A 27,525-nucleotide genomic window follows, 5' to 3' on the forward strand; every position below is an offset into this window, starting at 1 on the left:
ATAAAATTTGTATGTGTTTTAATTGTGACTGTTTTAGACAAACATATGTTGGATTCTCCACAAAAATCAAACATCAAATATGGAGGAAATGGAGTATCCATCAGTGGGAGAGAGCAATTTGAAAGGAAATTATCTTCACCAAAAAAAACTAAACCCAAAAGAATGTCATCAGAAGAAAGTCCTATTTTAGAAGCTTTCATGAAAGGTGGTAAAGAGCACCACAAAGATCATGGTGTACACGAGTCACGGCGGCCTTGTATGTCAGTAGGCTCCAAATATTTACTCAAAGGATCAGGTATCTATCCTTCCTCTTATCGAGTGCCCAAAGAGATGAAGACACGGAAGAAAAAACACCGGTCTCCAGAGAGAAGGAAGTCACTGTTCATTCATGAAAGTAACAGAGAGAAGAATGACAGAGATCGAGGCAAGACTAGTGAAGACTCCAGAAAGCAGGCCCCAGCAACAGGAGGTGACATCTTCAAGAACAGCTCCCGAAGTGTTGGGAGCAGAAGCAGCCTATCCCGGCACCACCCAGGAGAAAGCCCACTGGGAGCGAGGTTCAAGTTGTCATTAGCTTCTTACTGCCGAGAACGAGAACAGAAGAAATTGAGAAAGGAACAAATGGAGCAGAGAATCAACTCGGAAAATTCTTTCTCAGAAACAAGCAATCTTTCCTTAAAATCCTCTAGTGTAGGGAAAAAATGTAAACCAAGGCATGAACACAGTAAACAGAATGATGCTATCCCTGGAAAGAGTAATCTTTCAAATCTGGTATGTACAAGAATTACTGGGTTAATTTTACCACTACCATCTAAAATACGGGTGCACAGTTTGGGCTGACACTGGTTTCATTAGGTTTCCTCCAACTACCCTTCATTGAATTCAGTAAATTTCTTTACCTTAATTTTTTCAGACCAGGATCAAAGATCTTTTCTAATGGAAAATAAACATTCTTTCAGGCAAGTAGAGTCATTTTTTTAAAGTTAAGTTTTCCAAAAAGAGGTACTTAAAGAATGGCAAATATAAAAGAACAGGAAATAACTTAGAGCAGTGGTTCTTAAAATGTCCTCAGAGCAGCAGGAGCATCTGCAGCACTTGGGAATTTGTCCAAAATGCAGTCTCTGCCTAGTGAGAAACAGTGGAGTTGGAGCCCAGCAGTCTTTGGTTGTAAGTCCTCTAGATAACTGGTGCACTCCAAAAGTTCAAGAATCACTGTTTCAGATATATATATATATAAATCTTTGACTTATTTTATTTGAACTTGTATGTAGAGGTGTCCTTATAGGCCAAAAAAAGCCATCAGATCTCCTGGAGTTGGAGTTACAGATGGTTGTGAGCCGCCTGATGTTGGTGCTAAGAACTCAAGTCCTCCAAGAGCACAAGAACTCTTAACTGCTGAGCTGTTTCTCCAGCCCATATATAAACCTTAGATAATTGATTAGGTATGGGTCTTAGAAACATACCTGATGACGTAGTCCTATCTTTTTTCTTTTGAGAATACAGACTCAGATTAACATCAAAGCTTTTCCTCTTGCCTAGAAAGTCAGCTATGCTGGCCTACATAACCTAATCCTGTCTCAGAAACAAAAACAGTGTAGAACTGGGAATGTAGCTCTGTGGTCGCCCATTGTGTGAGAAGCCCTGGTTGAGACCCCAACACTGCAAAGAAATGCAGTGTTGATAAGCTACTGTGAAAAATTCAAATCAGATAAACCAAAAATAACTAATGTTCTAGGAGTGAATAAAAAGAAACCGTGGCATTGTGTATTCCTAGAAGATATTTGTAAATTCAGAGGCCTCTTTGCAATAAGATTGTGCCTTTACTACTAATATTGCTAATGATCAATAGACATGATATTTGGTCCATAGAAAAATAGTCTTCAACTATTATATTAGTTTTTGAGTTATGAAATTACTGTTAGCTTATAAAACATGGACGTTATTTTGTGATTTTTATTTTTATTTTACATATTTTATGATACAGATGGCTGTGTGTGTGTTTCCCTAGTGCTAGGTATTGCATTCGGGCCTTGTATGTCTAGATGAGCACTGTACCACTGAGCTACATCTCCAGCCCATATTCTTCATTTTAAGATATTTAAAGTTTTTTTTGTTTGTTTGTTGGTTTAAAAACTGCCTCTGAATGTAGGTATTTGCTTTATTGGTCTAGAAGTCTATTCAAATGTAAGTTCATATTCTTTACTTCCTCATAGGAAAATGGACATCTCTCAAGAAAAAGATCATCTTCAGACTCATGGGAACTTTCAGGTAGGTAGCATGAGACTTAAACATATAGTTTCTAAGTAAGTTTGCATCTTCTTATCACATTTTAAAATAAATTTATTCAAATATTTAGTTCCCTTCCTAGAATTAAATGTCTCAGATAATACGAGTTTGATAAAATTAACATTTCTAAAGACTAATATTTAGAGCTAGGTACAGTGGCACACATCTTTAATCCCAAGTACTCAAGAGGCTGAGACAGGAGGATCTAGAGTTTGAAGTCAGCCTGAACTATATTGAGTAAGACCTGATCTCGGAAAAAAAAGTGCTTGAATTTATTCTGCAAAATCTGTTGTCTTGATTTCTCTTTGCCTTCTTCAAAGGAGTTCCTAATAGTGTTTTAACAGCGTTCTTTATATTAGTATTGAGTGTTTTCACTTCTGAATCCTTGGCTACATCAAGAAACATCATTTTGATGTTAGGCATGATGGTACATACCTGTGATTCCAGCACTCAGACTGAGAGAAGAGGATACAAGTTTGGGACTGGCTTGGGCTACATTGGGATGCTATCCCAGAACAAATGAGCAGCAGCATACTCTTGTATTCTTGGTGTCCTATTAAAAAATGCTTTGTATGAAGTTAAAACAAGATCCAAATATTCCAAATACAAAGATGTCTTTCTAATGTAACATCTCAAGGACATCTACAAGATATTAATTAATACTTTAATTTCTGTTGATTGAGAAGATACATCACAAATAGCTACTGTTAACTCAGGAATTCTTTTGTTTGTTTATTTGTTTTTGTTTTGTTTTAGTTTTTGGTTTTTTTGAGACATGGTCTCTCTCTATAACCTTGGCTGTCCTGGAACCCTATGTAGACCAGGCTGGCCTCGAACTCACAGAGATGCACCTGCCTCTGCCTCTCCAGTTCTGGGATGAAAGGCGTGTGCCACCACAACCACCTAACTCAGGAATTCTTTTAAGTATCTCTTCTTAACAGTAGGAAAATTACAACATGAAAATTTAAAGACTGAAGGTGAGCCCAGTAGAACCTGCTTAATGCTGGTCAGGGGTCGGGGAGCATGCATGTGTTAAATCTCTTCCTGCAGAAAGACTTGAAGCAACTTGAGATGACACCATGTATACAAAGATTTAAAGTAGGGATCCAGAATTACAGTATTAAAAACTTTAACACTGCAAAAACTCATTACTGAGAAAATGAAAGGCCTGTAGAAATAATTTTACTCATCTAGTGTGTCAGCTTTTTCTGCTATAACTTCAAACTTTGAAAAATGAACTATATGGATTCTTCCTACATTCAGGAAGATATAGTTAACAGAGAAATAGCTTACATTTATTGAAAACTTACTGTGTTCCTTGTGTCATTGTATGTGATATTAAAAATGGAGCTGTACATGGTAATTCATGCCTATAATCACAGCACCTAGAATGTTGAAGCAGTTTACTTCAAGTTTTAGGCTGCATAGCAAGAAAACCAAAACAAGGGGCTAGAGAGACGCTTACTTGATAAAGTGCTTGTTGCCCAAGGACCACAGTTTAGATCCCCAGTGTCTGTGTATAAAAGTCTAACATGCAGTGTTCACCTATAATCCCAGTGCTGGGAGGCAGGAGGATCCCTGGGGCTTGCCAGCCAGCTAGTTCTGCTGAATTGAGGCGCTCCAGGTCCAGTGACAGACCTTGTCTTAAAAAAGAAAGTTAAGATTGATGGAGGACACCCAGTGTTGACCTGTGAGAGCCTCCACATAGTTGGGCATATACATGCATACACATCCACAGAAAGACTTGTGCTTGAGTGCATGCATAGTTTTCATATGCAGACATATACACATACAATGCAAATGGTAAGTCTGCTATTATACTCAAGTGTGATAATTATACACACACACACACACACACACTATACTATTATTGGTTGCTACAAGTTTAAGAATTTTTTAAATGTTGGTAGAGTGGACATATAGAGTTGGCCTTCCAAAAGCCGCCTTTTGGCTGCATTCTGAAGTCAAATATAATCAGTCCTGGTACATTTTATAGTTTAATGACTAGTCTCCTTAATCAACATTGGACATCTTTTTCTTTTTTTCTTTGACATTTTACAAGCTCAACCCATTTCTTATCTAAATATTTTATTTAATAAATAATCAAAGTACTGTGAAACAAACATCCAGCCTATAGACTAAGAAGTACAAAAAGATGGGGAGCTGGAGAGATGGCTCAGTGGTTAAGAGCACTGACAGCTCTTCCAGAGGTTCTGAGTTCAATTCCCAGCAACCACATGGTGGCTCACAACCACTTGCAATTAGATCTGGTGCCCTCTTCTGGCCTGCAAGGACACATGCAGACAGAACACTGTATACGTAATAAATAAATAAACCTTTAAAAAAAAAAAAGTTTTTTTTTAAAAAAAAAAAGAAGTACAAAAAGAACTGAAAATTTTTCAATTTCTCTACTTCCTAGAAAGTTTAGAAAAGAGTGCTTCAGATTTGGGGAAGGCAGCTCCCTGGGTCTGCTATGTAGTCTTGCAAACATAGAAACTTGAGTCTGGATCCCCAGCACCATGTAAAAGCTGGGGTCAGTGAGACAGTCCTGTGATCAGGGCACCGAGAAAGATGTCCAGGAGCCCACTGGTGAGCCAATCTAGTCAAAATGATGATCTCCAGCTTCAGGAAGACTGCCTTAGAGACAAGGTAGACAAACGGTACTGGTCCACCTCTGCTTCCACATGGACACACACACACACACAAAGGTGGAGCCTACCTAGACTGTCAACCAGTTCAGTCCCTCTCAATTCTAGATACTGTATAGTCTAGGCTGGCCTCAAATTCAAGATCTTTCTGCATTGCTTCCAGAGTATTTTGCTCATAGGCAGAAATAGTAAAAATTCTTAGTAATCTGACTTGTCCTAAACTGTTTTTATAAACAATTTTCGTTTGTTTCTAGATACTTCTGAGCAAATCAAGACGTTGTCATTTCTATCTGTATATTAATGATCTGGCTTCCTAGTATATGGGGACAAAATCCAGCTCTGTAGTTATTATCTTTGTAACATCATACTTAAGATAATCTGCTTAACTCAACCTTGTCTTTAGTCATTTGATTTCTCTTCCTGCATTGTTTTTGTTGTTTTGTTTTCTAGACAGGGTTTCTCTGTATAGTCCTGGATGTCCTGTATCATGCTCTGTAGCCCAGGCTAGCTTAAAACTTACAGAGATCTGCCTGTCTCTGCCTCCTGAGTGCTGGGATTAAAGGTGTGCACCACCAACGCTGGGCAAATATATAGTTATAAAGTGTTTCTAGTTGTTAGTGAACACAGGCATCTATAACAAAGTACCCAAGCTAGGGTAGCTTAAAACAACAGAAATTATTACCTCATAGTTCTAGAAAGTTGAAGTCTGAAATGAGTGCATTGGTAAGGCCCTCCCTCTGATTGCTACTCTAGGGAGACTACTTCTTTACACCTTCAGCTTCTGGTGTTTGTTTGCGATCTTCAGCAGTCCTGGATTTTAACGGCGTCTCTCAGTTGTATGGTATCTTGTGTCCTCCTCTGGCATACCTTGTTTTAGTTTGGGTTTGTCGGTGAAGACCCTGTTCCCAGTTAAGTTCTCAGTCTGGGAGATAAGTAGTGATGACAGTCAGTAGTTGACCATATCTGAGGAGACATAGCACGGCGTTTCAACCCGTAACAGCTGAAAACTAGAAGGACATACGAGTTGGTGGTAATCACTAGGTGGAAATACTTGGATGCATCTATTTATTGGTTTAGTGTTTGTTTTGGTGTTTTGTTTTTGTTTTGTTTTATTGAGACAGGGTTTTCCAATTCCCCCACCCCATTCTAGCCCAGACTGGCCTTTTATATTCATGATCCTCTTGCCTCAGACTCCTGACTGCTGGGATTATAGGGATGCACCACAATGCAAGGTAGAATTTATTTCTTGCTTTTTTTTTTTTTTTTTTTTTTGAAACAGGGGGGTCTCTGTGTAGCTTTGGCTGTCCTGGAACTCTATGTAGACCAAGCTGACTTCAAACTCACAGAGATCCCCCTTGCCTCTGCCTCCCAAGTGCTGGAATTAAAGATGGTGTACCACAACACCCAGTCAAGTTTATTTTTGTTTTGTTTTTTTTTTTTTTAAACTTAGTAATTATTTATCTACGCTTTTTAGTCCTGTAGGCTGGCTTATTAATTTATATCTAAAACCACCACACCTTTAGATGTAGAAGTATTTCATTCTAGAACCAGGTGGGTGGGACTTGAAAAGAATATCCACTTCAAGCAGAAGTAGCCTAGAATCCCTCATTAGTGCCAATATACAGGGTCTTATGTTTTAGGGAGTGGTACCTTTGGTAAGATAGTAACTTAATAGACTAGCAGTAAACATGAGCATATGTTGTTAGCTCTAAATCTTCGCTGCCAGATCTCTTTCTTCATTACATATATATAGTGAATAATGTCGGCCTAAACTTAGAGTTTAAACATTTCATCAGTGTTCTGTGAATAAGCTTGAGCCAGACAGAACAGTATAATTTTCACTGATGTGACAAAAATTAATTTTAGGCTCTAAGCAGAATAAACTCTCGGAGAAAAGAAAAAGGAACTCTGTGGACTCAGATCTGAAAAGCACAAAAGAATCTATCATACCAAAAGCAAAAGAGTCCTTCCTAGAGAAGCGTCCAGACACATCACATCAGAGAGAAAAGTTTATAAGACACATTGCACTGAAGACACCAGGTGGCGTTCTGCGCTTGGAAGATATAGCCAAGGAACCTGATGATGAAACAGATCGTTCTTCTGCAGACTTGGCACCTTCAAATTCTGGCCACCATTCTTCCAGGAATAGTGACCAAGTCCACGCAGCAAGTACCAAAGAGACTAAAACACAGAAGCCCCACTTCCCTTTACCTCAGGAAAAATCTGCAATTAAAAGAGCTAGCAACCTTCAGAAAAGTAAACCAGCTGGCTCTGTGACATCAAAGGAGACAAAACTACCTTTACTTTCCCATGTTCCAAGTGCTGTTTCCTCTCGAGTACCATTAAATGCTAAAAATTGCACTCTTCCAGTTCCTAAAAAAGATAAAGAGCGTTCCTCCTCTAAAGAACGTTCTGGGCATTCTGCAGAATCCTCCAAACACAAGGAACACAAAGCAAAGACTATGAAGGCTGTTTCTAATGAATCTTCAGGGAAAAGTTCTGGGGGATCTTTGCATTCAGAGTACAGCCCTCCTACAGAGTCTCCCCCAGCTGCCTTGGAAGTTGTGCCGCGTGTCCCGAGCCCTGCAGCACCTTCAGATAAAGAGAGTTCAGGAAATTCCAATGCAGGTAGCAGTGCACTGAAAAGGAAATTCAGGGGTGATTTTGATAGTGATGAAGAAAGTTTAGGTTACAACTTAGAGAGTGATGAGGAAGAGGAAACATTAAAATCACTGGAAGAGATAATGGCTTTGAACTTCAACCAGACTCCTACAGCTTCAGGAAAGCCTCCTGCCTTTTCCAAGGGGCTTAGATCCCAGTCATCAGACTACATAGTAAGTAGTTCTGTGGTAATTTGTCTTCACTTGATGGGGAAAAGATGGATTAATTAAAGAAGATAGATTGTTGACTTACTTTAAAATTCAGTGTTTACTACTACATCTCATCATTAGACTGACATGGGTGTGAATTTCTCTTTTGGTAAACGAGCTCCCCATATCTTCAATTTTATTATTGTAAATCAGTGGTCTCCAAAATTTTTTGATCACATGTACTTTTTTTATTGAAAGGAAACTTTAAGCATGTTCCCCAATATATATGTACCTCATAGATTCTATATATGTACCACTATAATACTGTGTACTTTTGAAATAAAGTATATACAAAAGCAGAATTTAGAAGAAAAAAGAAAAATTAAGTATTTTCCTGTGGCAGTTACGTAGAAGTTACTGTAGATTAAGTTCTACTGGAGTTTCTATAGAAGTTCCATATAAATAGAAGTTCTATTATTTTCTTCCTGCACCCCAATGGATCACCTTGCACACCCCCTGCTTTGGAGACCACTGCTGTAAATGAAGGTAGAGTGTAGAAATGTTGTTAATTGTGGTGTGCAATTTTATTTATAAAGTGCTTCATTCTATCTTGGGAGTAAACTGTATTAATTTTAAGGTTTCTGTAAAGTTTGGTGGGGAAGGTATAGTAATCCATGGTAACACCTAAAACTTAGTGGTAGTTTGATTTCACTGAAGTAGAATGCAGAAGAAAATATAGGGATGCCACAGAGCCCTTGGGTGTTGCATTCAGATCCTGAGGTTAGCAGGGTGTTACAGGCAGTGTCCCTCCTAATGGATGTTGGAATCCAATTGCCTGCAGAATAGAATACTAGATTTAAAGCATGATGGTGAAATTTTTCCTTTAAGAAGGGTATCATCCAGACCCAGGTTACTGACAGAAAATAGTCATTAGTACTCTGAATAACTTAATATCCCAGTTCTACTACTAAGATGAGTTATAAAGTATTTTTTAAACTTTCTTTTTGTTTTAGGAATATGCTCAGAGTGGAACTTATACAAATACTTTAGAGCGTCTTGTAAAGGAGATGGAAGACACACAAAGGTTGGTTAAAATTATAATCTGCTAAATTTAACAAACTGCTTTGCCTATCTGGTTGGCTTTTAATTTAACTTAGAATGATAAATTAGTTTATATGGGGCTGAGGATTTAGCCCAGTGGTAAAAGGATTGCCAAGCAATTGCAAAGCCCTGACTTTAGTCTCCAGCACCATAAATCCCAAGGGAACTAGAAATTAACATGAGTTTTGTAGGAGTACCATTGTTACAGTTCTCTTGTCAACTGTTGTAGAAATAAGATGTACTCTCTTATTAGTGAGATATCAAAAGATAGAGGTTTTACAGTGTACTTTGTATTGCATTATTATAAATTCCTTTTTGCTTGTCATAACAGTATCTTAACTGATATTCTTGATGAGAAGCATGGATAGAACTTATTGTGTGCACAGTTCATGCATGAGAATGCTAGTGCGTGTTTGCTGTAGCATGCATGTGAAGCTCTGAGGACAGCCTTGGTGTTAGTCCCCACCTTCCATCGTGTTGAAGCAGTCTCCTCAGTGCTGTGTATGCCGGGCCACCTGACCCATGAGCTCCAGGGAGTCTCCTGGCTCTACCTCCTACCTCCCTGTAGGAGCACTGGGATTACAGACACTTATGCTATGCATCCATTGCCCTTTTTTTGAGATAAGAGTCTCACTATGTAGCCATGGCTGGCCTCAAATTTACAGACTTCTGCCTGCTGGCTTCTGGGTTTAAAAGTGTGCACTGCCACACCTGGCATACACATCCAGCTTTTATGTGGGTTCTGAGAATTGAAAGTTGGGTCCTGAGGCTTGTGCAGTGAGGGCTTTTCTCAGAGCTATCACCACAGCCCTAGATTGTATTTTGAACAGTTCAGTTTAGGTTAGTACACTAACATCCATGTAGCCATCATCACCACCACCTAGCTCCAGAACATTCTTCATCTTCTCAAACGAAACTCCACACCAGTTCCCATTGTGCTCTTCCTCCCTGCCGTAGACAAACCACCATTTTAATTTTTCTTCCTGTTTCTATGAAGCTGACTGCTCTGGATATGTCATGTGAGATCATTTAGTAGTTTATTTGTTAGATCAGGGGGATTGTACGTAGCATAATGTCTTGTTTGTAGTGAAGATTGTGGAGAATTTCCTTTTTAAAGGTTGACTATTCTGTCTTACATACATGCTGCATTTTGTTTATTTATCCATTAATGGCCACTTGGGCAGGGCCCACTTACTGACTATTCTGGGGGAAAAAATGCTATGAAGATTTGTGTACATATATCTTCAGTCCCCCTTTCAGGTATTTTGGATATATGCCCACACATACAGCCTTAGTGAGTCATGAGGTGATTGTTGGTTTGGGAGAACCACCACACTGTCTCCTGCAGCAGCTACAGCATTTTCCATAACTACCAGCAATGAAGGAGGATTTCTTTTCTCCACATCTTCTCCAGCACTTGATATTTTCTCTCTCACACTTTTTTTTCCTTTTTGTAATAGCCATCTTAAAGGGCATGGAATGGTTCTCATCATGATTTTGATTGGCATCTTAAGTATATTTTTGTGTGGTATTAGGCTTTTTCATAATTATGTCTGCTCAGAGCCTTTGCCTGTTGTTTGTTTGTTTTTGAGATAGGGTTTCTCTGTGAAACAGTCCAGGCTGTCCTGGAACTCGCTCAGTAGACCAGGCTGGCCTCAAACTCACATAGATCCGCCTGCCTCTACCTCCAGAGTGCTGGGATTAAAGGCATGTGCTGCCGCCGCCACCGCCACTGCCACCACCACCCACCACCACCACCACCACCACCACCCAGCTGCCTTTGCCTGCTTTTAATCAATGAGTTTTTATTATTGGCACAAAGATAGGGCCTTTTCTTAGAATATTTTTATGTTTGTACATGCTTCAGCAGCACATAGACTAAAATTGGAACACTACAGAGAAGATTAGCATGGTTCCTGTGCAAGGATGACATGCAGATTTATGAAACTTTCCATATTTTCTTTAAATTAGTAACATTTAACCCTGAGAAAACTCAGTTTTCGTGTAATATGGATATAAACTACTCTGAGTAAGGAACCATTGTTATTTATTCTTTGTTATAAATAAATTTATTCTGCTTAGGGAAATAAGCATTTTATTTATATTTTTGGGTTTTTTGTTTTGTTTTCATGAGACAGAGTTTCTCTATAGCTCTGGCTGTCCTGGAACTCACTCTGTAGACCAGGCTGGTCTCAAACTCACAGAGATCCCCTGCCTCTGCCTCCTGAGTGCTGGGATTAATGGTGTGTGCCACCACCACATGGCAAAAATATTTTTAAAAACCAAAAAAATTTTTCATGTTTACCAATTTCAAGCAGTTTTATTACTGTTTTCTTGGGCTGGTGGAAGGGTTATTTGCTTAGTTAGGCATGATCTCCCTATGTTGCCACGGCTGGCCCCAAAGTTCAGATTCTTCTGCCCCTAGTGCCCCCAAATTCTGGGATTACAGGTGTGTACCACCATGCCCAACATCAAGTACAAGTTTTGAAACCAAGATGAACATACATGTATTCCTGTATCATGTTACTCGGTGGAAGAATAGTTCAAAATGATGATAAGCAGCCCATTTTATACATGTCTGAAAATTTAGGGTCATAATTTCCATAATGAAATGTATGTGACTCACTGAAAATAGTGGCAGTTGTTGTAATTCAGGAACTTGGGGTACTGAGGCAGGAAGAGTGCCTTAAGTTTAGTGTCTATCTCAGTAAATAAATGGCGTGGGAGATGATGGTTCAGTGGGTGAAAGCACTTGCTGCCGAGCTTGCCATCCAGAGTGCAGTCGCTAAGACTCAGATGGAGAAAGGAGAGAACTGACTCTTGAGTTATCCTCTGACCTACACACACACCTAGTATGCATGAACACACACACACACACACACACACACACACACAAACACACACAAATCAATGTAATTTTGTTTGTTTGGTTTTGGTTTTTTGAAATAGGGTCTCACTATGTAGCTCTGGCTATCCTGGAACTCACTGTGTACATCAGACTGGCCTCAAACTCACAAAGATCTGCCTGCCTCAGCCTCCTGAATGCTGGGATTAAAGACATGTACCTGGCTTAAATATAATTTTAAAAATTAAAAAAATAAATAAAAATATTAAACAGTGGGCCTGGAGCCATGGCTCACTGGCTAAGAACACTTGCTGCTCTTCCAAAGGGTCTGATTTTGTTTCCCAAAACCTATGTCTGGTAGTTCACAACCACCTCCGGGAGCTCCAACACCCTCTTCTGGCCTCCGTGAAACACACATACATATATGTGGCACACACATATAAATTAAACTTTAAGTTAAAAAATTATGTTACTGGTTACAGACTTATTACTAATGAGAACAGCATGCCTTATTTATTCAAAGACTACCCATGAAACTAGCCCAGATAGCTTCATTTAAAGTTTAGCTGGCTGGAGTAGGTAAGATGCTCAGTGGCTTCAAACTCACAGAGATCCAAGTGCTGGGATTTAAGGGCAAGTGCCACCACTCCCAGTTTCAAAATCAATTTTAAGTTACTTTAAAAGTAAGTTTACCTGACTGGATTGTGTAAAAGTTAGTATATACAAATCTCAAACTTGTTAAACATATAACTAACTTTTCAGACATTTACGTTAAAAGTTTTTCCCTCTGAGTTTAGTTAGAGAAGTTGTTTTAAATTAAGCATTGCTACATGTGGTGATACGCACCAGTAATCTCAACACATAAGTGGAGACAGGAAGATCTCAAGTGTGAGGCCAGCCTAGGATACATCACAAAACACACACACACACACACACACACACACACACACACGCACGCACGCACGCACGCACGCACGCACGCAGGCAAGCAAATGGTAGTAGGAATAATATCTTTCTCAGACCAAAGATGGAAGTAACATTTGGTGTAATGATTGACCCATCAGTAGTAATAGAACAATGAGATTATTGATGGCTTATTTTCCTCTAGTCTCACCAAGAGTTCGTGGTTGGGTGTGCCATAGTAAGTGCTCTGTATTAGGTGTGGTGATGATGATAATAATCGGATGACCATGATGAACAAAAACCTAATATTATCAGGATGTTGGTCTACAAGATGTCAATGAGTATTAAACATTAGAGAAGATAATCAAATTTGATCATTATTTACTGTTTTTTTCTATTCTCTGGTTTGGACAGATCATTCTTAAATTTCTAGCTGTAAAGAAATATTCAAGGGGCTTGAAAGATGGCCTAGTGACTAAGAGTACTAGTACTGGTTGTTCTTCCAGAGGACCCAGGTTTGATTCCCAGCACCCACATGTGACTTCATTGCCAGGAGATCCAACCCCTCTTCTGGCCTCTGGACACTGCATGCACATGGTTCACAGATATGCATGTAGGCAAAACACATACCCATAAAATAGATTTTTTTTTTTTAAAGTAGTGTAATGTATTGTGGAGATATGATTTACCCTGTATTCTAACAGAATTTCTTTAAAATAGAGTATATAGTAAGAGTTTTGCTTGGGGCTGCTTTTATATAACAGCTGAAGTTTCTGGGTTTCGTTTTTTTTGTTTGTGGGGGGATTATTTGTTTTTTGTTTGGTTGGTTTTTCAAGACAGGGTTTTTTTTTTTTTGTTTGTGTGTGTGTGTGTGTATAGCCTTGGCTCTGTGTGTGTGTGTGTGTGTGTGTAGCCTTGGCTGTCCTGGAACTAGCTCTGTAGAAAAGGCTCCTGGCTCTAGTTGTCTGTTTTTTAAATAAATCATAAGCCTAGCCTGGTGTGCATGCTTTTACTCCCAACACTCGGGAGGCAGAGGCAGTTGGATCTCTGTTGAATTTGAGACCAGGCTGATCTATATAGAGAATTCCAAGACTACATGGAGAGAACCAGGCTCAAAAATAAATAAATGTAAATCATTTATTAGGACATTCTTTCAATTTTCAGGCTAGATGAACTACAGAAGCAGTTACAGGAAGACATAAGACAAGGCCGCGGCATTAAATCTCCTATCAGAATTGGTGACCAGGACAGTACAGATGATGAGGATGGCCTCTTGGAAGAACACAGGTAGTGTCTTTTCACACCATCTATAAGCTTCTAGTACTATTTACCATTTTTCATTTGATTTTTATAAAACAGCTGGGCCACTGAGGACTGGCTGCCGAATGACTGAGATACACTTGGGTTTTGTTGAAAGGCAAACATTAAAACCAAGGTATGCAGGGTAGTGGTGGCACAAGCCTTAGATCCCAGCACTGAGGAGGCAGAGGCAGGCAGATCTCTGAGTTCTAAGTTAGAGGCCAGCCTGGTCTACAAATCGAGTTTCAGGACAGCCAATCATACACAGAGAAACCCTGTCTTGAAAAGCAAAAAAAAAAAAAAAAAACAAGGTACATGATAAGTCTTCACACTCAGAGACTCAGACTCAGTGGTTTTCATTACAAGCTTTAAGGAAGGCAAAACACTGTTTTCGAGACAGGGTTTCTCTGTGTTGCCTTGACTGTCCTGGAATTTGATTTGTAGGCCAGGCTGGCCTTGAACTCACCAAGATTCACCTGTCTGCCTCTGCTTGCCGAATACTGGGGTCATAGGCCTACGCCACCCCTCCTAGATAACTGCCCTTGTCTTTTAAGTACAAAACCATGTGTATCCTAATTCTTTGTTATTCAATGGTCTTGTGTTTCAGGGAATTTCTAAAGAAATTTTCAGTTACAATTGATGCTATTCCTGATCATCATCCAGGTGAAGAAATATTTAATTTCCTCAATTCTGGAAAAATTTTCAATCAGTATACCTTAGATTTAAGAGACTCTGGTTTTATCGGAGAAAGTGCTGTGGAAAAGCTTATTCTCAAGTAAGTAAATCATAAACATGGGTTTTTTCTGTATAAAAAAAATTGTTCTAAGGCTGGAGAGATGGCTTATTGGTTAATTACACTTACTGTGGGGTGGAGTCAGTACATGTCTTTAATCCCAGCACTCAGGAGGCAGGTGGATTTCTGAGTTTGAAGCAGCAATGAAAGTAACTTTATGGTTGGGGTCACCATAACATGGGGAACTATATTAAAGGGTCACAGCATCAGGAAGGTTGAGAAGCACTGCTCTAGAGGTTTATAGAATGTATAGAATTTTCTGTATATATAGAAAGGGGACTTTTCAGAATGGTTTACAGGTGGCTGTGGTCCAGCCAGTTCAACAATGGCTGTCTACCAAGGGCAGGTCCAAAATTCCAGTTGTTCAATCCACAAGGTTGAATATATCTGCTGGTCTTCAGTGTGTGCTGAAATCCTGAAGAAGTAGCCTCTAATGCCAGTGCATGAATGAACTTGCTAGGGAGATCAAGAGCCAGAGCAAGCAGGGAGAGAAAGCCTTCCTCCTCCTTCCGTGTCCTTTATCTAGACTGCCAGCAGAAGGTGTGGCCCAGATTAAAGGTGTGTCTACCCACTTCAGAGATCCAGGTGAGAAATGGGTCTTCCTAAGCTAGTCAGTGGTGGTGCACACCTTTGATCTCAGCACTCAGGAGGCAGAGGCAGGTGGATCACTGAGTTTGAGGCCAGCCTGGTCTACAGAGCTAGTTCTAGACAGCCAGGGCTACACAGAGAAACTCTGTCTCAAAAAAGGGGGGGTGGGGCGGTCTTCACACTTAAAATGATTTAATTAAGAAAAAAAATCCGGCACATGTGTGTCCACACATTTGTGTTTTAATGAATTCTAGTTGTAGTCAAGTAGACAGCCAAGAATAACCATCAGAGGCAAAACACCCATACACATAAACTAAAATCTTTTTTTAAAAGTTGCTCTTAAAAGCTTCTAATTGGAGACTAGTAAAAGAGCCTGCCTCTGCCTCCTGTGTGCTTGTAGCTGAAAGTTTTTTTCTGGTTCTGCCCAGCCTCACAGACCCCGCAGCTGCTTATAAAGTAATCACTCAGAAGCTTATATTAATTATAGCTGCATGGCCATTAGCTCAGGTCTACCACTGACTAGCTCTTAATTTAAACTCAGCCCATTTCTGTTAATCTATATGTTGCCACATGTTCCGTGGCTTTACCTGTATGCTGTTACATGCTGCTCCCTGGACAGCAGGCTGGCATCTCCCCTGACTCAGCCTTCATCTTCCCAGAATTCTCCTCTCTGCTTGTCCCGCCTATATGTCCTGCCTGGCTACTGGCCAATCAGCGTTTTATTTATCAACCAATCAGAGCAACACATTCACAGCATACAGAACATCCCACAGCTGTTGCTGGTATTATCTGCATCAACATGGAGTTTTGTTTTTGTTTACAGTGCTAGAATTAAAACCGAAAGCTTCAAGCATGGTACATCTCTTTTTTTTATCGGCTAGAATTAAGATTAATGTGTAATGACTGGGCATGTAGCTCATTTGGTAGGGTGATTATGTAACATATACAGGGCCCTGGTTTGGTCTTCAGCACCACATAAATCAGAAGCCTGTAGTCCCAGCACTTGGTAGGTAAAGGGGAAAAGTCAGAAGTTGCAAGTGGTCTTCAACTACTTGCAAGTTTGCAGCCTGCCTGGGCTACAGGAGATACTATCTCAAAGGGAGGAAATGAATGTGTAAAGTCCAGCGTGGCAGCTTGCACCTGTAATCCTAGAGTTGTTGCGGCAGGAAGGTTACAGTTTGGAGTCACCCTGAGCGACAGAGCAAGACTTGGTCTCTAAAACGTATTCCCAGTACCACAGAAGAAAGGATCAGCGGTGACAACAGTAATAACAGTGGCTGTCAGAGCAGCAGGCACCTAACCAGATTCGTTTTACTTCATGCCTGGGAAGTCCTGGCTCTGGTGTGTTGTTTTTGCCATGTTTTTTCTCCACTTGTAGTCTCTTACTGCTTACTAGTGCTGGCTCTCTGTTCAGATTCCCAGAAGGCCATACAGTCTGTGCTTGACTTCTGCTGACTGAGTGGACTTCAGTCAGCAGTGCCACACACAGCGAGTGATTTTGCTCAGCTAAAATTCAGAACAGGTACCATTGAGAAAGACAAAACACATACTGAGGTGGACAGCCCTGCAGTCAGCCCAGTGCCTACACGAGGATGATTATTCTCGGGGTGTGGCATTTCAGGTCTAGAAAAACCATGTGGATTCTGGTGCTGATTTAGGAAGTTCATCCCTAAACTGACAAGCCCATGTCCTGAGAGTGGGTGGACTCTAAGCACTACATACAAATGTAGCTTTGTCCACAGAGAAATGTGAGCCCATCATCTGAGTCAGCTAGGCCATCAGTTGAACTTTTATGTGTAAATCTGTTCCATGTTAGTATGGAATCTACTACCTCCATTGACTGAGGTTTGCTTACTTGTTTCTCTCTCTTTTTTTTTTTTTTTTTTTTGTTGTTGTTTTTCGAGACAGGGTTTCTCTGTGTAGCTTTGCGCCTTTCCTGGGACTCACTTGGTAGCCCAGGCTGGCCTCGAACTCACAGAGATCCGCCTGGCTCTGCCTCCCAGAGTGCTGGGATTAAAGGCGTGCGCCACCACTGCCCGGCTCATTTCTCTGATTATGTCAAATGTGTTTGTGCTAGAAGTGTTTTGCCATGGGTAACAATCGTTGATCTTCTGTTTTCAGATCAGGAAAAACAGATCAGATTTTTTTGACAACACAAGGCTTCCTTACTTCTGCATATCACTACGTCCAGTGTCCTGTACCTGTGTTAAAGTGGTTGTTTCGGGTAAGAGAAATGTTTGGGGTTTATAGTGGGTTCCTACTGTATTTCCTACTCAGTAAACTTCTTGGATCTAGCAGGATGCCTGAAGGGTAAAGGTGCTTACCATCAAGCCTGACCACCTGAGTTTAATTCCCAGGGCCCACATAGTGGAAGGAAAGAACCACCTCATAAAAGTTGTGCTCTGGCCTCCACGTGGACCATGTACACACACCCCACATACACACTAAATAAATGAATGAATTTTTTCTTTTGTTTTTCACTTTAAGCAGAAAAAAATTAGTGTATTACCCCTATGATTTCTGGGGGAATAAAATGAGGCAGGGAGAGTGATGTTCTCTGTTCATATGTGTGTCTGTGTGTGGACAAGTGCATGTGAATGCAGGTGCCTGTGGAGGCCAGAGGTGTTGGATCCCTTGGAGCTGAGCTGGTATTACAGGTGACTGTGAGTCACCAAACTGGATGCTGGGAACTGAATTCCAGTTCTCGACAAGACAGTATAGGCTCTTACTTTTAACCACGAAGCCATGTCGGCAGCCCCCATGGATTGATGTATTTATGCAAACCCAACTGTTGCTCTTCTCTGTCCATATTTAACACTTAAATCCATTTATATTTCTTTTTTTCTGGTTCTTTGAGACAGGGTTTCTTTGTTTCTCTTTGTAGCTCTGGCTGTCCTGGAACTAGCTCTATAGACCAGGCTGGCCTCGAACTCACAGAGATCCAACTGTCTCTGCCTCCCGAGTGCAGGGATTAAAGAAGTGCACCACCATGCCTGGCTATATCTTCTTATATTTTTGTTTTATTTAAGTGGTGTTGATTTTATATATTGCTTAGGTGTTCCTCTAGGTATGTTAGGCACAAATGTAGATGTTTATTAATTACTCTTGACATATCAAGAGACAGGAATTTATGATTTAATACAGTATATTTTGACAGCTGGGAGGCCATGGAGAGGGCTTTCAATGCTGCAGTAGGTTCTCTGTTTATGATGATGCCCAGTTTAAGGAAAAATTACTCTCCTACCAAGGACAAGATTCATGTCAGTTTTTCCCAGGCTACTGGAGTGTTCTATTTTTTAAAAATTCTGAGTGTATAGAAGATAATAGGAGTAAACAGTTTTTAAGTATAAAAGTATATTTTTACACTATGCAAAAGTTTGCCTTACCGGCAGGGGAAATGTCCCATTACCTAAAATCTTCCTGCACAAACACAAGGGACCTAAGTTCAGATTCTTAGGACCAGTCTGCAAGCCAGGAATGGCAACACATCTGTGTGATTTGAGAGCTGGAAGTGGGTACAAGGAGATCCTGGGGGCTCACTGGCCAGCTATTCTAGCTGAGTTAGTAAGTTCCAGGTTCAGCAGTAGACCCTTTCTCAAAAAGTAAAATGAAATGGGCTGGGCAAGATGTCTCATTAAGTAAGGGTGCTTGCTTCCAAGCCTGACAACCTGGATTCAATCTCTAGAACCCATATGGTAGGAGACAACAGGCTCCGGAAGTTGTCTTCTGACCTCCACTGGCTTTCCATGGCTTATATTTGTTTCCCCTACCCCCAATAAGTTAAGGTCAGAGTCATACAGGAAGTCAGTGTTAACCTTTGTCCTAATGGGCCCTGTGTGGATGAGTATGCCTTCATGTACGTACACACACAAGTCTTGTCTTAGAAATCCTATCTTCTTTTAAAGACAGTCTTATTATGTAGCCCTCACTGGCCTGGAACTCACTATGTAGACCAGGCCTCCAACTCACAAAGATCTACCTTACCTGTTATTGGATGGACTGGGGAGGATGAGTCAGCACATAAGAGCACTGGCTGCTTTTGCAGAGGAGCCAGGTATTATTGGTATCAGAAAACTCCATTAGACTTAGTTAGGGTGTCTACTGCTGTGAAGATACACCATGACCATGGCAGCTCTTACAAAGGAAAATATTTAATTAGGGCTTTTTTACAGTTCAGAGATTCAGCCCATTATTGTCATGGTGGGGAGTATGGCAGCGTGCAGTCAGACTTGATGCTGGAGAGGTGGTTGAGAGTGTTACGTCTGGATTGGCAGATCCTGGCTTGATCAACAGGCCACACCTCCTCCAACAAGAGCACACCTCATAAGAGTGCTACTCCCTATGAGCCTATGGGGGCCATTTTCATTCAGACAACCATACATAAGATCATAGGAGAAAATATAGCATTTCTACTCAAGGAACCTGGTGTTTGTCAAGAATTAGACATTCTAACATATTCTTCTTTCAGTTTTTCCATGTGGTTGGCATTTTTTAGTATTGGCTGTGCCAGGTACTGGATTGAACACAAGTGAAGCCCACATTCTAACATGGAAGAGATGGGGGCAGGGGATGTGAGTGGATGTCATTTTTGTTGTTGTTGTTGTTTTTAGAGTCAAGTACTGTGAAAAAAAAAGTTTAATAAGCTAAGATAGCTATGCAAAGTATTAAGAAGAAAGGTTTTTTGTTGTTTTTTAATGGAAGGTAGTTAATGAGGTTTCTGGTTTTGGTTTTTTGAGACAGGGTTTCTCTGTGTAGCCCTGGCTGTCCTTGGGCTTGCTGTGTAGACTGCCAGCCTTGGACTCAGAGATCCACCTGCCTCTGCCTCCCAAGTGCATGGGTTTAAAGGCATGCGCCACCACCACCCAGCTGTCTTGTCCTTGAAGGCAGCTAATCACTAGTTACTGTTCTTCCTTGTGTCTCTGGTGACAACTGAACATCTTTTTAACGGTGCCTTCGTTGGGCCTGGGCAGATGGCTTAGTGGGTAAAGTGCTTCTGGACCTAAGTTCCGACCCCAGCAGTCACATAAAAGAAAGCTGTGCACAGTTGTGCACATCTGTAATCCAAGCAGTGCCATGGGCGGGTAGAGGCCAGTAAATTAGGAGAGGGGGATTACTGACTACCCAATCTAGGGGAAATAGTACACTCCAGGTTCAGTGAGAGACCCTATGGTCTCTCTTTAGGATAATTTGAGCCTGAACAACATGAGACTCTGTCTCAAAAATATGAGTGAATGCTGTTGCATGAGTGTAGGTACAGTGTGACCACCCAGCTGTCCTGCCTCCATGCCTTCTCTACTGTAAAAAGGTGATCCCTTAAAACTGTAGGCCAAGGAGAATCCTAGAGAATGCCTAGGTGTGATAGTGGGGGGCGGGGGTGATAAACCTAGCACTTGGGAGATAGAAACAAGAGGATCAAGAGTTCAGGTCAATTTTAGGTACATAGCTAGTTTGAATACAGCTAGGGCTACTTAAGACCCTGACTCAAGTCCTTTCCCCTAATTAAAAATGTATGGGTCTATTATTTATTTGTTTATTACTAACCTGTGATTTGACTTTCCTGTGTCTGGGCTTAAATGTAGAGGCCAGGGGTCAACTTGGGATGTTGTTCCTTAAGCTCCACCCACTTTGTTCTTTGAGAACAAGGCTCTCTGAAACATGAACCTAATTAGTCTTAGCAATGAAAAACCAAGAGTCAAATATCAGGGTAATAACCTGAAAGACCAGAGAATCAGAGCAGCAGCCACTAGAGATATCTTACCTCTCTGGATCCTTAGCCCGAAAAGGGGCTGAGATCCTGTCTCCACCTGCCTTATATTTCTGTCTCCACCTCCAGAGTGCTGGGATTAAAGGCATGAGCCTCCCAAGTGCTGGGAGTAAAGGTGCAAGCCACCACCCTGGCCGCTATGATTAACTAGTGGCTAGCTCCGCCCTCTGATCTCCAGGCAAGCTTTATTTGTCAGAACACAAACAAAATATCATACAATAGGTCTCTTATTGGCCTGGACTTGCTGGGTAGACTAGGCTATATGGCTAATGCCTTCCTTAGGGTTTTGTTGCTATGAAGAGACACCATGGTCACAACAACTCTTTTTTTTTTTTTTTTTTTAAGATTTATTTATTTATTATGTATACAGTATTCTGCCTGCAAGCCAGAAGAGGGCACCAGATCTCATTACAGATGGTTGTGAGTCACCATGTGGTTGCTGGGAATTGAACTCAGGACCTCTGGAAGAGCAGTCAGTGCTCTTAACCTCTGAGCCATCTCTCCAGCCCAAACAACTCTTATAAAAGAAACATTTAATTAGGACTGCCTTACAGTTCAGAGGTGTAGTCCTTTATCATCATGGCAGAGGCATGGCCACACACAGGAGGAGCTGAGAGTTCTACATCTGGATCATCAAGTAGCAGGAAGGAGAGACACTGGGTCTGGCTCACTTCCGAAACCTCATAGCCCACCCCAGTGTCACACCTTCTCCAACAAGGCCACACCTTCTAATAGTGCCACTCCCTGTGAACCTCTGGGGGCCATTTTCATTCAAACCGTCGTAGCCAGCAAGCCTCAGGATTCACCTCTCTGCCTCACTAGCACTGTGATAAAATGCATACAACACAGCACTGGCACTCGCTTCTTTTTTCTTTTTTTTTTAATACACAGGTTCTGGTGATTGACTCAGGCCCTCTTCTTGCACAGGAAACATTTTAACAAATAAACTATCTTCCCAGCCCTGTGTGATTTCTGCCTATGTCTTTTTCTTTACAGTTTGAGGGGTGGGAGTTAGAGGAAGTGGGGGGGGGTGCCCATGTGTGCCCACACGTGCCTGTGTTGGCTAGGGGATGACGTGAGGGCCCTCAGTTGCTCTCTACTTGATTTTTTTGAAACAGAGTCTTCCACTGAACCTGGAGCTGACTTATTGGCTAGTCTGTGTTGACCAGTGAGCTTTGTGTCTATTTCCCCAAAGCTGGGAATTGTAAATGCATGCCATCCTGCTGGAGAGAGGGCTCAGTGGTTAAGAGCAGTGGTTGCTCTTCTAGAGGACCCAGATTAAATTCTCAGCACCTACATGGCAGCTAACAACTATCTAAACTCCAGTCCCAGGGGATCTGATACCTTCTTTTGGCCTCCATGGGACTTGTATGTGTGTGATGCACAGACATAAAATCAGGCAAAACACTCATGCACATAAAAGTAACAATAAAGTTAAAAAGAAAAAAAATGTACAACACCATGCTTGGGTTTGTTTGTATTTTGAAATGAGGTCTCACTACATGACCATAGATGATGGCATGGAACTCTATGTAGACCAGGCTACCTTCAGACTCAGAAGAGATCCTCCTGCCTTTGCTTCCCTCATTCTGGAATTAAAAGTGTGCATGACCACACCCAGCCATACTTGGGTTTTATGTGTGTACTAAGGATAGAACTCAGGTCTTCACACTTGTTCACCAACATTTTAACAACTAAGTCATCTTCCCAGCCCTTTCTTTATGTTTAGTTTGGAATGGTGCTACATTCTAAAAAAGTAGCTTTTTATGATTTCAAATGTTATTTACCTAATTAAAAGTAGAAGTTGTAAAAATTATGAACAAACACTAGAAACCAGTTTGTTAGAATGCAAAGAGGCCTGACCTAAGGCTAGACCCGTGTTTGGTCCCACCTCCTGTGGATCTGTTAATGAACATATGCCCCATTGGTAAGGTATTGGTCTGTCTGTTTATACATATAATGAAACCCTTCTTAGGTGATTGTGTTAAGTAAAGTGCACATGAAACTATTTTGGAAGTGGGATGTTACTGCTTTGCTTGGGCTGGACTCACAGTCACAATTTTCTTGTCTTAGCCTCCTAAGGAGCTAGTATTAAGAACATTCTCCATATTACCAGACTTCAATAGCTTAATATGAGCCTAGCAAATACTAAACTCATGTTTTCTTTCTAACAACTATTTATCTGTTTTTGACAGATGATGTCAGTTCACACAAATTGTATTGTGTCTGTCCAAATTTTAAGTACATTGATGGAAATAACCATTAGAAATGGTGAGTACATAAATTGATTTGTAGTATGTGCTGTTGCTTATTACACAATCACTTTCATATTGCTTAATGTTAGAATTGTGTTTTTGTTTTGATTTTTGCTGGTACTGGAGGTTAAATATGGGACCTCATGAATGTTAAACAAGCACTCTACCTGAACTATATATCCGAGCTCTAAAATTACTTTTTAGAATCACACTTTTTTATTTATTTATTTTTATTTTATGTGCATTGGTGTTTCGCCATGGGTGTCAGGTCCCCTGGAATTGGAAATAGAGTTGTGAGCTGCCATGTGGATGCTCTTAACCACTGAGCCATCTCTCTAACCCTGTAATCACACGTCTTCAAAAAAGGAATGAAATACCACTCAAAAACAAGTGTCTGATTTTCTGTGTTCTTTGAGGGAAAAAAACCTCAGATCTTACAGATGACAACCCTTAATATTTAACATGTGAGTTATTTTATAGGGTCAGTAGAAATATTTGGAAGCTTGTGTGCTAAATCACCCAATTAAAAATTATTATTTAGGGTTAGTTATTGTTACTGTTTGATACAGTCTCTTGTAACTGAGGCTGTCTCAACCTAACTTTGTAACCTGGGCTGGCCTTGAACTCTTAAGTCCTGTCTCAACCTTCTGAGTACGAAGATTACAAGTACACACCTCTGGGCTTAGATTTAAACAACTGATTTTAATTTGATTATGAATTAACAGCAGGGTTGTGTTAATAGTGCGTTAAGGCAGATTGAAACCATCTAAGTGTGAGTGTTGCTTTCTCACTTTGAAAGCCCTTTTAATACAAGAAAGATTGTGATTTCACCAATCACTTATTTGAGGCCACTGAAGATGATAAAGACTTCCAGTGTTAATGGTAGTTAGGATTTTAACCAGTGTTGTGTCTAATCGTTTCAAAACATGTTACTTCATTATGACTTACACTCTAATGGATTATTCAGATATTTTCTTTGTATTATTTAGTTCACACAACCTGGTAAGTTATACTTTCTATGATGTACTTTAACTAGATTGTTAACATTCCATGAGCAGCTCTCGTTCCTGTGAAGTCATTGTGATGAAAGTCAAGTATGATGGCATATGCCTATAACCCCAGCATAGACTGTATAGTGAAACTTGTCTCAAAAGAAAGTGAAAGAAGAAAAAAATTATAACAATCCGCTTCACAGGTGGACTGTCACTCTGCCTCTGTGCAGGAGTGTTTGAATTAAAACAATTCCTTGTGTTCACCAGATACCTTCAGTGACTCACCAGTTTGGCCCTGGATCCCATCATTGTCTGACATAGCGGCTGTGTTTTTAAACATGGGCGTTGGTTTTGGATCTTTGTTTCCTCTGGAGACCCTTCAGCCAGACTTTAATGAAGACAGTCTAATGTGAGTTTTCTTCTCATAGTAAACACCAGATAGATCTTTTGGGTGTTATGTTTTGTTTTGTTTTTTGTTTTTACATAGTATCTTACTCTGTAACCCTACCTAGCCTGGAACTTGCTATGTAGAATATGCTGACTGGTCTTGAACTAACAGAAATTCACCTTGCCTCTGCCGCCCAAGTGCTGAGGTTAATGGCGTGTGCCACTAACTACACTGGGCTCAGAAAGATTTTTTTAAATAATATCCTTTCATTGTCATTATAATTGATTAATAAAACCAATATTCATTTTTTACTTAAATTCAAAGCTGGAATCAGTCTAGAAATACATTCTAAATATCTGCCCTAATCTAGAAGTTGTCATGTTTAATGGGGAAGTAATAGAAACATTCCTGCAAAGAGTTTTAAAGACTTCTCATTGATATTTAACATTGGTTTACGAGGCCAGCAAGATGGCTAATCAAGTAAAAGCATTTCCCGTGCAAGGCAGATAACTTCACCTCAGTTCTGTCTTTGAGACTCATGGCAGAGGAAATCATTTGACTCCCCAAAGTTGTCTTCTGACCTCTATACTAGGACCTTGGCACACACACCCAACTCACACACCATCTACCCACCTATATACCCAACCCCAACCCTCAATACATTTAAGTTTTAGAAAATGTTATGCAGATATTTATTGGGCAAAGCAGTTAGACAAGAGATGGGGGAAAACATAAAAATTGGAAAGAACTTGGTAAAAAAAAATAATTTGATAAATGATTCAGTCTATGCATCAAGACCTAAGAATCGACTAAAAGACTCTGATAAATAGATTTGGTATGGACACTGGGGAGTAAAATTTATGAAGAGAAGCCAATAACCTTTAGGTATTTGATTAGTAACTAGTTAAAAGTATGCCAAAAGAAAGAATTTAGTGATGTGGGGGGAGCATCTAGAAAATAAACCTAACTAGAAATGTGTGTATATAAATTACTAAAGAAAAAAAAAACTATAAATGGAAAGTCTACTGTGTGCTCTAACGTGGAATTCTAGCCTAGGTGTTCAGATACAGAACTAAGGAGCTGGACCATACAACTGAGTCAAAATTTATAAAAATCAGAAATATGAGGCAAAACTGGCCTTAATTATAGGAGAAGATGGTTTTATGTGTAAAGTAAAGCCTCCATGAGAGGAAATGTGAATTTGATCACATTTTTGAAGGTTTTTTAAAATTATTTTTATTTTATGTGCATTGGTATTTTGCCTGCATATATATCTGTGTGAGGATGTCAGGTCCCCTGGAACTGGAGTTAGAGACAGTTGTGAGCTGCCATGAGGGTGTAGGGAATTTGAGCTTACCTGCTGAGACATCTCTCTAGCCCTGCATTTTTGAAGTCTTGATGGCAATGGTTTTTTGTTTGTTTATTTGTTTGTTTGTTTAAGTGCTCTATCTGAATGTACGACTTTATGCCAGAAGAGGGCATCAGACCCCACTGTAGATGGTGGAGAGCCATGTGGGTGCTGGGAATTGAACTCAGGACCTATGGAAGAGGAGCCAGTGCTCGTAACTGCTGAGCCTACTCTCCAGCCCCAGCAATGGTTATTTTAAGTAATGTCAAAGAAAACCTTCAAAGTGGAGGGGAAGAAAAAGCAGGGTGGGAGCACAGGTGAGAGCAGGGCACAGCCTGGACTTGAGGTGTGCAGGACACACGTCAGGAGCTCACCACGAGCGGGCAGAGGAGAGGACGGAAGAGGTCAGAGCAGTCCTCGCAGTGGAGCACATGCTCATGTTGGCTCACTCATAAGAAAAACTCAAACTTCTCCCTTCTCTCTCTTCACTGTGACTGGACCCCTTGTTTCCTAGGTTCACTTCATATCGGAAAGTAATGAGTAGCACAATTGTAGACATGCTCTAATGCTGCTTTAAATAGAAGAAACAGTGCCTTCCCAGCCTATCCAAAACCCCCTTCTATTATTAGAACATTCTGTTTGTGTTTTGAAACAGTAACTCTGGCTCCCCTAAACTTGACTCCTGCCTCTGCCTCCTAAGTTATGGATTGCAGATATGTGCCACCATACCCAGACAACTAAATAACCTCTTCCCACCACCCCTAAACAGGGTTTCACTATGTGGGCCCTGGCTGGCCTGGAACTTGTGTAGACTAGCTGGCCTTGAAGTCACAAGAATTCACCTGCCTCTGCTTCCCAAGTGCTGGGGTCAAAGACATGCACCATTACCACACCCAGCCATATACCCATTTAAAAATACCTCCTACTTCTGCATGATATAAACAGTTTAGGAGCTAGAGAGATGGCTTAGCAATAAAGAGTTTGTGCTGCTCTTGTAGAAGATCCAAGATGGTTCCTAGCACCCATGTTCCTTGATTCACAACTGCCTGTAACTCCAGCTCTAGGGGATCCAATCTCTCATCCCTATGACATATCTACACAGGGAAACACACAACTAACAATAAACAAATATATATATAAACATTTAAAATATCAACTACATTATTTTTGGTAAACTCAATAGTACTTACTAATTTTGTATGTTGTATATACATTGAGTTTTTAATTGATTTTAGTAAGCATGCAAAGTGGTGGAATCAAATAATTGCATTAATACAAAAATGTTAATAATATTTATCAATATAATTTGAAGGATTTTCTGGAAATAAGGTTCCATGATTAAGAGCACTTGTTGCGGCGCTGGAGAGGTGGCTCAGCAGTTTAGAGCACTGGCTGCTCTTCCAGAGGACTGTGGTTCAATTCCCAGCACCCACATGGCAGCTCATGTCTGTCTGTAACTCCCGTTCCAGGGGATCCAACACCCTCATACCAATGCACATAAAATA

General features: G+C 40.5%; 1 protein-coding gene and 1 non-coding gene across 4 annotated transcripts in view; both read left to right on the forward strand.

The window, feature by feature from the left end:
- The window catches only part of Slf2 (SMC5-SMC6 complex localization factor 2), a 53,454-nt gene that overhangs the window by 3,879 nt on the left and 22,050 nt on the right, over window positions 1-27,525 (forward strand). For 2 of the 3 annotated variants that reach the window (XM_037207256.1, XM_028891110.2), the window contains exons 3-11: window positions 38-771; window positions 2,214-2,268; window positions 6,801-7,768; window positions 8,758-8,828; window positions 13,758-13,880; window positions 14,500-14,667; window positions 17,395-17,497; window positions 23,233-23,308; window positions 24,552-24,693. In XM_037207256.1, coding sequence (XP_037063151.1) covers window positions 38-771; window positions 2,214-2,268; window positions 6,801-7,768; window positions 8,758-8,828; window positions 13,758-13,880; window positions 14,500-14,667; window positions 17,395-17,497; window positions 23,233-23,308; window positions 24,552-24,693 — 2,440 coding nt within the window. The other variant, XM_028891112.2, reaches the window with a different exon arrangement.
- LOC114708154 lies at window positions 10,704-10,806 on the forward strand. Its single transcript, XR_003736747.1, has one exon. It is a non-coding gene; the product is annotated as a U6 spliceosomal RNA (small nuclear RNA).

The sequence above is a fragment of the Peromyscus leucopus genome, chromosome 1 (assembly GCF_004664715.2).
Source record: "Peromyscus leucopus breed LL Stock chromosome 1, UCI_PerLeu_2.1, whole genome shotgun sequence".
Lineage (NCBI taxonomy): Eukaryota > Metazoa > Chordata > Mammalia > Rodentia > Cricetidae > Peromyscus > Peromyscus leucopus.